The sequence below is a fragment of the Macadamia integrifolia genome, unplaced genomic scaffold, assembly GCF_013358625.1.
Source record: "Macadamia integrifolia cultivar HAES 741 unplaced genomic scaffold, SCU_Mint_v3 scaffold478, whole genome shotgun sequence".
NCBI classification, from domain to species: domain Eukaryota; kingdom Viridiplantae; phylum Streptophyta; class Magnoliopsida; order Proteales; family Proteaceae; genus Macadamia; species Macadamia integrifolia.
In genome coordinates, this window is record NW_024870462.1 from 235,253 (window position 1) to 245,424 (window position 10,172).

Consider the following 10,172-nt stretch of genomic DNA (forward strand, 5'->3'; position numbering starts at 1 on the left):
AAAAAAAAAAAAAAAAAAAAAAAAAAAGAAAAGGAGAAAAGGAGAAAAGGAGATCAACAAAGCAAAGACATCAATGATAAAGAACAAATAGAACATGGAAGCCTCCTATTTTATATTTTAACCTCCACTTTTTCACTGAAAATTAATCAACCATGGGTTTTCAAGCTGACTTATCAGCAAATAACCACCTCCAGTGACAGAGACCTAATTTAACTGTTACAGGCTGTTAGCAGAACCAACTGATTGAATACAAGTTTTAGGGTTTTATTTACAGATTAAAATTCAATGGTGAAGATGGCCACATTTGAAAATAAGTTATAATTGGATCATTTTCAGCCTTCACCAGAATCTCTTTAGAGGAAGGAGTAGAGAGAAGTGGATCAACTTCATCACAAGTTGCTTGAAGTCCAAGTTCATTTTCTAAGTTTGTCACCCAACTCATACTTTCTATATCCTTTGTTTCTAGGTTTTCTTCCAATATAATTGATGTAGAAAAACTCATATCATCTTCTAACATGTCCCATAAGTCTAGGTTAGGCTCATATGGTATTTCAAGTATCTGTTCTGAGATATCTTGGTCGTCCACGTCCTTAAAACATGTTTGTTCTTCTAGTCTAGACCCATCAACTTGGATTGAATCTAAACTAGATGAACTACAAGATGACGACGACGGCGATCTCCGGAGTTTCTTGGTATCATGGTTCTCGAACACATCGGGGAAATCATTCCATTGGATTGGGACTGCTTCATCAACTAGGGACCCATGCTTCTTCTCCAATTCCTCAGTTGGGCTCTCAGACACAGATAAATTATGGCCATTTGGTTCACTCTTTCTACCTATAACTTGATTAGAGTAAGATATAGATGAACTGGAGGAAAATGAGGAGGTAGTGACAGACACAGACACTTCTTTGTGCTCATTCCCAGAAGGGTTTTGTCCTTTCAAATTAGCTAATCGCTTCTTCAAGTGTGTATTCCACACATTCTTAATCTCATTGTCAGTTCTCCCAGGTAAGTTAGAAGCAATTTTTGACCACCTGTGAAGCATTCCATTACATCCTATAATTAGAAGCTGCTATATATACAAAATAATCTTAAGTAACTCTAAAATGTGGCATGGACCATGGAAGGAATTTTACTTGTTTCCAAGCATTTCATGTAGCTTAATTATAGTTTCCTCCTCTTCATTAGTGAAATTCCCCCTCTTGATGTCGGGTCGAAGGTAATTAGTCCATCTCAATCGGCAACTCTTCCCACAACGCAGCAATCCTACAACACAAATGGGGTTATTTCAAGATTTCTGAGATTAACAACACAACATTCGTAGTCGATGTGAGACTAAACTCCCAACACTATCCCATAACACATGGTGATGATGAAAACCCACTCTGATACCATGTAAAGTTTCCATCCTAAAAGCAAGGAAAGAAGAATAATGATTTCCCAGCATGAAATCCAAAGTCTTCAACTACATCTTTTTTCTTTTTTTTCCTGATTAGTAGGTAATCAACTACCTTGATGTTGAGAGTAGCATCGAGCAATCATCAATGGAAGGGACAGGATTCTTGTACCCAAGAATCATTGATTGTGAGAGAGAGAGAGAGAGAGAGAGAGAGAGAGAGAGAGAGAGAGAGAGAGAGAGCTACCTGCTAGTTTAGGGAGAGCACGCCAGTTGCCATGTCCATGGTTCTGAATGAAGGCAATGAGTCTCAAGTCCTCTGCAGGGGTCCATGGACCATTTTTCAATCCGGCCTTGTCACAACAGGGAGCTCGCCCCCTACCCATCGTTAGCTATGAATGAGTATGGAATATGAACTGCGAATTAGGTCGCAAGTGGCCACTAATACTAAACTGCAAGTAATGAAACACATCATGACCGCATGTATATATATATGCGGGGAGCCAACAAGGTCCATGCCGCGTGAGATCTTGGATTCTCTCCTTACCAGAGCGTACGCAATAATAAAATTATGGGAAAGGTTTCCCACGGTGCCAAAGTGGGGATGAATATGGATATCATACCAATGGCAGTGCAGACAATAGTATCATCAACATGGGGTCCATATGGATAGAAACAAGAGAGAGTCACTGTGAATCCCACGAACTCATTATGTGAGACAGTATATGATGGAATCTGTACCCAGACACTATGGGAATCTTTTTCTGTGAAATTGTTAAGTACATTAAAATAGGTGAAAGATCCACGGGGATTCTTTTCCATGCTGTCTCACAAGCAATGAGGGCCCACATCTGTATTTTTTTTATCTATTTCTTAAAATAGGGGTCCACATAGATTGAAACTTTTTTTTTTTTTTTTTTTAACTATTAATTGGTTGTAGTGGGTAGATTCCTTCGACAGGAAACGCTCTCTCATTAAAATATCTATCTCCAAATGCCGTGTATTGAGTTGAGTTAGTCATGGTCAGTGATGGGATAGATCAAATATCCATAGCCAACCCAATGGACCATTCTCCCAGAGTGATAGGAATCTCGACATTGTACCAATGATAGTACAAAGTATGATATCATCCACATGGGTCATATAAACCCCATGGCTCATAATGTGAGAGGGTGCATGATGAAATCTGCATTCGGACCTTGTGGGGTTCTTTAACCTTGAACTTGTTAAGAAATATATTAAAATATCTCCATCCAAAGACACGTCATTGCCGAGTTAGTCAGGGTCAGTGATGGGATGGACAAAAGATCTATAGCCAACTCCATGGACCCTTTTCTTAAGCACTGGAATTGTGACTCTAAACCAAGATCATACATGCATGCTAAAATATTTTAATGTGCGTATCATTGTGTATTTTTGGTGGAGGTATTTTATACTGATCCAGGGTGATACAAAAGATTATAAAATAGTGCATTGCTCTTTGAGTGACCTTAGTTGTGTACCTGGCTCTATTCTACGGTTACAATGCAACCATGAGAGAAAAAAAAAAATTCTTTGGTGTAGTAGTCATCTCATATTATTTTATTAGGGTTTGAAAGGAACAAGTGCATTTCTTTAAAACATGAAAAACAAAATCTATCATAATAATATATATAATACAAATAGATTGGTAAATGACCTAGGACTGATGGGATCTATACCTCAATTTCTTTGACCATGAGCCAACCCAACCTTCATCCCCATCTTTATTTAATAAATCATTCCAACTAATAGGAGCTTCAATGTATTATCCAAGGAATCATGATGGCCTTTGGTATTTTTTGATAATGGATATTTATATTTAGCTTATATGCAGACTCTGGTTTCAGTTAGGTTTTGCAAAAAAAACAATTACCCCATATTAAACATCAGTTGTCCAATGTGAACTCTTATAAGGGTTTGGGCATTCTTTCCTAAATGGTTAGCTATTAAGGATGAGTTGTACTCATATCGCCACAATTTTTTACGATTTTAGTTACAGCAGCCTAGATAAACTTGGTATTTTAATCCATTTTGAAATCCATAAATATTTTCATTGAAATTAATTTTGTTTTATTTTTGTGGAAGAGTTCTCTGTCCAAGAACATGGGTACTGCACTAGCATGTGGTCGATGTCAATGCACTTAGAAGTAACAACAGGAAAGACATTTCCACCTTTAAAGGGGTGGGGCTGTCATTTCTCCTGTTTCTATGTCTAATCGCAGCCCCTACACTCTGACTAAATCAATTTTTAATTTATTTTTTTAGCATAATGGAAGGACATGATTCATGTTTTCATGTGATGTCAATCTTTCCCCACTGCGATAATGAAATGTTGGGTTTTACTTTCATGAGATCTACTATTACAAGGCTAACGATTTTTAAGTTCCTGTCTGTCAGATAGAATCTCAAGCAGATCCATACCCTCCATGTAAATACCTTCTGCTTCTGCATGATTCTTTGTTTGGTGAAGTGAAAGGAGCACTGACAGTACTTGCCCATCTTCTTATTAAATCATTATAAAATGTAGGAATCCAACTGAAATGTAGAATTAAGTCATTCCAAATTTGGTGGACTTGTAGTCTTGATTATCTGTGTTGAATTTCAGTTCAATTTGATTTCTCCACATTTCATGCCAATGGTTTACTTTTATTTGGTATTACTTGCAGGGAAAGATTTTTGAGTTGGTAAGACTTTTTTTTTTTGGTGAAATTTTCAAATGGTAAACCACATGATAAAGTAAGCTCTCAAATTTGATACATGGCTTATCCAGGTCATTTCCACATGAAAAAGGTTGTGGCTTCAGTTGGTATTCCTTTTAATTGTGCATCATTTGGTTTATTTTTCTCTAAATCATTTGGCGATCATTCCTTTCCTAAGGCTCCATTAGTTTGCAAGTAAGGGGATGGAGAGTGAAGTGAAATCATTTTGAAAAGAAAAAAGAGAAGTTTTATAATCATGGTTTTGTAACTAACCTAAGATCTTACCATATTTGGTAATTATATTTGTCAAATCGAAGGAATTCGTATAAGAAAATGTTAACTATGTGCTCCAAATATGTCAACGTACACTAAGACCCACGTCAATGCAAGCCGACGACACTTGATAAAAATATGACCATCTTCTTGTAACCTAAAGAGCATGGGATTCGCCTTTTTTCTTTGTAATTTAATATATTCTAAAGGGATCACAATAAAACAAACATTTAGGCTCTGTCACTATAAATAACATATTGGAAGGAGAAGTAAAGAGAAGAGAAGTGAAATCAAATAAAAAATAACTTGAAAATATTTGTAATTAAATAAATATAAAGATGTGGGTCCTCATATGTGTCACTATGAAATTCAAGTGAAGCAAGTCAGTTCACTATATTCTTGTCTATCATCATCGCTCGAGTCGGCTGATTGTGGGTTCGAGTCTTGGCATGCCCCACTATCGTCCATTGGTCCTGCGGAAACACCGTTTGTCATACGGAGACTTGTCTTAGGGCTATGACCACTAACATAGAGCACCCTTTTTTCATTACCAAAAAAAAGCACTTTGATAAATTGAAGTGAAGGGCTAGTATTTGTAAATTTATCTCTAATGGAATCTTGTAGGGAGAACTCTACATCTTCCTCGATCTTCCCTCTAGCTATCCATTTCCCCTTGGAATGCCTTCCTCCTTCCTTACTAGCCAAAAAAGAAATGGATCTAGATAATATATATAGATGGAGGATTTCAAAGTTTGATTAGAATTCGGAAAAAAAAAAAAAAAAAAAAAAAAAAGAAGAGTTGATTTGTTCCATCTATTTGGGTAAAAAAGAATAGAGATTTCATCTCAAATTAAAATCCATTGGTCCACATTCTAGGGATATCTCAAATCTTGAACTTATGTTAAAGCAAAGGGTCTTTGTAGGTGTCACTATGTTTAATGAAGTATAATGCTTCACTATTTGCCACTTCGTAATTCATGGCTTCGTACATGGATTGCGTCACTCTCCATTGTGCTGAGAAAGATTACCCTAAATGCTAAATTTTATTTTACTTTTCAAATCAAAGAAATTCGGTTTCAAAGTAATGTAAAGTTTAATAACCTAATTTTGAATGTTTTGGGGTTAGCTTATACAATCATGTGAGATAATGATTACAAAATATTTCACTTTAATATGGATTTGATTCCACTTTCATCCTCATTATTTCCCTTGCAATGAGATACAGCCAAAGTATTTGCCTTATGGTAATCCCTTCAGAATATGTTATTTGTACAAAGCATCTAATCTCATGCCCTTTTTAGACAGTCGGCCGCCTTGTATTTAAGTGGGCCTTAGTGTAAATTGACATCTTTGGAGTACATAATTAACATTTCCTCGTAAGAATATGGACACCCATGGATGCAAAAAAAAAAAATTTAATAATAATAATAATAAAATAAAATTGAAAAGAAATGATAGCCGTACAAACCCTTTATAGATGCCGATCTCTAAGTAATAAAAACTGCAAGTGTGAATTTAACAAAACTTACTTTCTCCCTATCTATTAATCCCACAAGGATTGTGTGTGAGAAGAATCTCTTTCCTCTGATACCTATGAATCCCTTCTCTTATCAAATTGCTCTTTGAGATTGAGCCTTATGCTATCATTCCTTTTTTTTTTTTTGGGGGGGTGGGGGGTGTGGGTTGAAAGAGTATGATTCCTGATTAAAGCACGCTATGCATGCCAACTAAATTGCTAGTTCAATTTTTTACAATGTACATGATTAATTTGAGATTTAAAATAAGAGAAAAATTCCTAGTCCAAGGGTCCAATGTGCATGAGCATTTTACCATCAATTATTTGTTGTAAAAAAGAAAGAAGAAAAGGTAGGCATATTCTCTAAAGATTATGGCACGAACTTAATTTTTATAGCTTATTCTTGTATTTTAGTTATGAGGAAATATCACTTCCCTCCCTTGAATTATGGCAAAATATCAAGTTTTTTCTGCACTTTTTCAAAATATTACTCCCCTCTCCCTAAATACAAAGATCCTACCAACCGTCCTCAGCCGTTTGAAATGGCTGTCAAGTTAGCCAAATTTTTTCATAATACCTAAACTACCCTCATACATGTAGCACACCCATTGTACCCTCCTTTCTTAATGCTGAATCGTCTTTCTCTTTGTATCCCCTTCTTCGTTCCATGGAGCTTCGATTGGAGTCTTAGAGAAGCTCAACTTTAACTCTATTTCTCTTATCCCCTTGGTCGTTCCTCTAGTAAATAATGAGAGATCAACTAGTGAGACAGGATTTGTAGGAAGGAGGAAGCAGGGACTCATCATGATCAGGCCATGGTCCCATTGGATTCAAAATTCAAAAGTTTGACTTGAACAGCTGAGACCAAGGAGCAGAGACCAGAGAAAAAGAAAGAAAACCAGAAATGATGTTAAAAAACTACCAGCATTAGCAACAGTGCTCACAAAGGCAGAAAGAACTCGACCTTTCATCATATAAATTTTCTTTCAAATGAGACATCCTGAAGTGATCTGCTAAAAATTGTAAAAATTAGAAAGGCCTTGTTTAGAAATTTGAAAATAGAGTCATGCGCTAAACTGAAATTTATACTTCCAATGACGGGATCAACCTCCAAATACTTCCCTGTTAGAAGTTTATTCCACCCCTTTGCCCTCAAAAAGAAGGGTTCTTGGCCTTGGAACAGTGTTGTGACCGTCCTACCTACTATTTCTCGACGGACTAAACGTAGCATTGGGAATGGTCAACACACAGATATAGGTTGGGACCCATGGATACCATCAATATTATGTCACTCTGTGCATCCAACTTCTCCATCCCCCATCTTCTGGAGGATAAAAAGGTTAGTGAGCTCTTTCTTAACCAATGATGGTTGGAATACTAACCTTCTTCTCTCTTTTCTTCCTCTACATTTTGTTTCTTTTGTTTTATCAATTCCTATTGGTACACAAGGACCAATGGCGGTGCACTATATCAAAATCAGGAACCCTAATCAATAAGTTGGCTGTAAAATTTTTAATTAATGAAATACCTACTAACCTTATTTGATCATCCAACAAGTGTTCTTGCTTATATCTTTGCTCACATTGGTGACACTTCTTTTGAAAAATCCATATTCATCCCAAATTTAAGACATTCTTTTGAAGAATGGTACATTGGACTGCCAACAATGGATGTGTTGGGAAAATGGATTTCCATGGAGAACATCTGCGTATTGTACAACTCCAAACAAGAGACCGTTTGACATATATTTCTCTCCTACGAGTTTTCAAAATGTATATGGGGTGGCTGCCCATTGGGACTGAATACCACAGCCCTCCATGCATCTTCTTTTCAACATTTTATTTGGTATTTTTTTTAACTCCAACAATATATCTCAACAGGATCTGGAGCATTTCTTTTCACTTATCATGATTCTAGGTTACTACATTTGGACCCATAGGAATAATATCATCTTTAGTAAGGAAAAACCAAACCCACACAAAATATTGGAACCGGCACTCCAATGGATATATCAAACCAGTGACCAATGGCCAAAGCCTACTTGTAATATATTGGTATGTGTTGTAATCTCAATCTCTAAGGAAGGTATAACAAGTTGGGCAATAGGGGTTTTAGAAGGAAAGGAGAGATATCTACTAATAACAGACTATCTAATGATAGGAGATCTTATTGAATGAGGTGCTAGGACTCTTCTTCTTGGAGCACAGTATGCGAAAAGGTGAGAGTGGATTCTGACGGAAATATGGACCAACTCGGAGATCGTTCAGAAACTTTCTTTTGATTTAGAAAATTTTTTTCTGCCACTAAGTGTGCCACCTTTATTTTTGTCTGTATATAAATCTGTGAAAGATGTAACATGTAGATTGGTACCCCAATTGGAACGGGTCTTATATTTTGCCTCTATAGCAGAGGCAACCTTGGGAAACGGTAGATCAACCATTGCCACTTTTGTACAACGTTGCAACCTCTCTAAAATCTAATCAACTTAATTTTCTTGTCTTCGATAAATTAAAAAAAAAAAAAATCTAAATTGTTGGAATTTGGTTTGGTTCGGATTTTTTATTTTGTTTTACCTCTACTTATGTCCTACGTTCTTCTAAAAGATATCGTAAAGGTCCAATTTATTGTTCGATGATTATTATTATTACTACGTAAGGGGTAAGAAACTAATTTTCTAATTGAACTTGATTTTAAAATTTGAGGAAGATATTTGTAAAATATCAAGTTTGGCCGAAATTTTCTTGAATTGTTTCCAAAATATGTCCACTACGGTCATAGCAAATACTGTTGTACTCTTTTCTTTTATTTATTTATTTTTCTTCATAATATTATGTTGGAAATTCTTTTCAGGATGAACAACTTTGATAAGTTTATCAAAGCAACCTAAACATCTACCGCGTGACAAATCCAATATGGCAAAAAATTTATGGAGAGTTAGACCACTACTCTGCAAGCTCACACGGAAAATTTTATCCCAAAAAAATACCATAAGAGTGAATGGATATGCACAGAATGTGTGAAAATGCGTTGTAGGGTTACTGATTGATTTAAGTAATAAATTTGATTCATGGTTAATCTAGATAATACTATCTATCCGGTGGTCAGAATTTTCACATCACCATTCTATAAAACATAATGAGCATGGGCTATTTTGATATTATCAAAGTGGATCATCACTCATCATTGAGGTTTCCTCTATTTAAGTTTTGGTGAAGAAATCTGTCCAGGCATAGGCCTGCATCAAAATGGGGACCAATAGGAATATGGGCATAAACATCAATAGAGACAAGATTTCAGCCTTTCATGGGGGGTGGGGGTGGGGGGGGCTAAGGCAGTCATTTTACCCCACCCTGTGTCTAGAGATAGGAACTCTACTCCCGGACAGAGTTTCTTTTTCCCTTTAAGTTTTTAACATATAGAACTGTTAAAGGCCTCAAGACACTTTTGTATCCTTCCATTTTGATGATGCGTTGATTGGTTTCAATAGGAATATATTAACTAAATTAAATCCGTCTTCATCATAATGTGAAGATGTAGTCATACATGCCTTTGCCCTGAGCCTTGTGAACCTTCAGCATTCCTATTAGTCTTATATAAGTTGTTGTTGTTATTATCTTTTATATATTAAGGAAAAACAAAAAAAAGATAAGATAAGATAAATATGTTTTTTTTAGGTAATATCAAGGAACAAAGGATCACCCCCAAGGCAATCCAGACTAAAGCCCCCTTATAAGGACATGAGCAAGAAGAGGGGAAAAAAAACCAATTAAATCCAAAAAACAAAAGGGATCTAACTTAAGGGAGCTTCAATGAAGGGTCCAAGAGGTCTGAATTCCCCAAATCTGGACCAAGAATAGTTTCTTCCAAATCTCTTTCCCTTGGATGTAAGTATGTAATCACTATATTTTATCTTCAGCACCCCTTCCTATTAGTCTTGTCTGTGATCATACGGCAGTCCATGATGCATAGTTTGCGTGTAATTAAAATGTTGGATAGAGACAAGTCTCCATCGAAATGACAAATACACTTCCAAGGTCGTGTGCATACATATAGATATGAGAGAGAGTTCCCTAAAAGGCAGTGTGAGGTCAAATGGGAGCATTACTAGAAGCATAAACAAGGGAGAGATTTCTGCCATTCTTGAGGGGTGGGTGGACATTTCTCCTCGCTCCCGCTATGTTTGGGCGCAGAGGCCACACTGCCTCTTAAGATTATTGTTTCCCTATATATATTGTACTTCCCAATCTATCAAGAGATTTCGGGC

General features: G+C 36.2%; 1 protein-coding gene across 1 annotated transcript; it reads right to left on the reverse strand.

Moving 5' to 3' along the window:
• Positions 1-268: 268 nt before the first annotated feature.
• Positions 269-1,785, reverse strand: LOC122068894 (transcription factor MYB4-like). Its single transcript, XM_042632805.1, has 3 exons — positions 1,647-1,785; positions 1,140-1,269; positions 269-1,037 (listed from the first exon to the last, which is right to left on the reverse strand). The coding sequence occupies exons 1-3, from the start codon at positions 1,783-1,785 to the stop codon at positions 269-271; spliced, it is 1,038 nt and encodes a 345-aa protein (XP_042488739.1).
• Positions 1,786-10,172: the final 8,387 nt, after the last annotated feature.

Excerpts from the sequence above, each read along its gene's own strand:
- LOC122068894 (XM_042632805.1), bottom strand. The coding sequence starts at position 1,785 with ATGGGTAGGGGGCGAGCTCCCTGTTGTGACAAGGCCGGATTGAAAAAT. Across the intron at positions 1,270-1,646 it reads TGCTCTCCCTAAACTAGCAG|GATTGCTGCGTTGTGGGAAG; the intron begins GTAGCTCTCTCT and ends TTTGTGTTGTAG. Across the intron at positions 1,038-1,139 it reads CATGAAATGCTTGGAAACAA|GTGGTCAAAAATTGCTTCTA; the intron begins GTAAAATTCCTT and ends AATGCTTCACAG.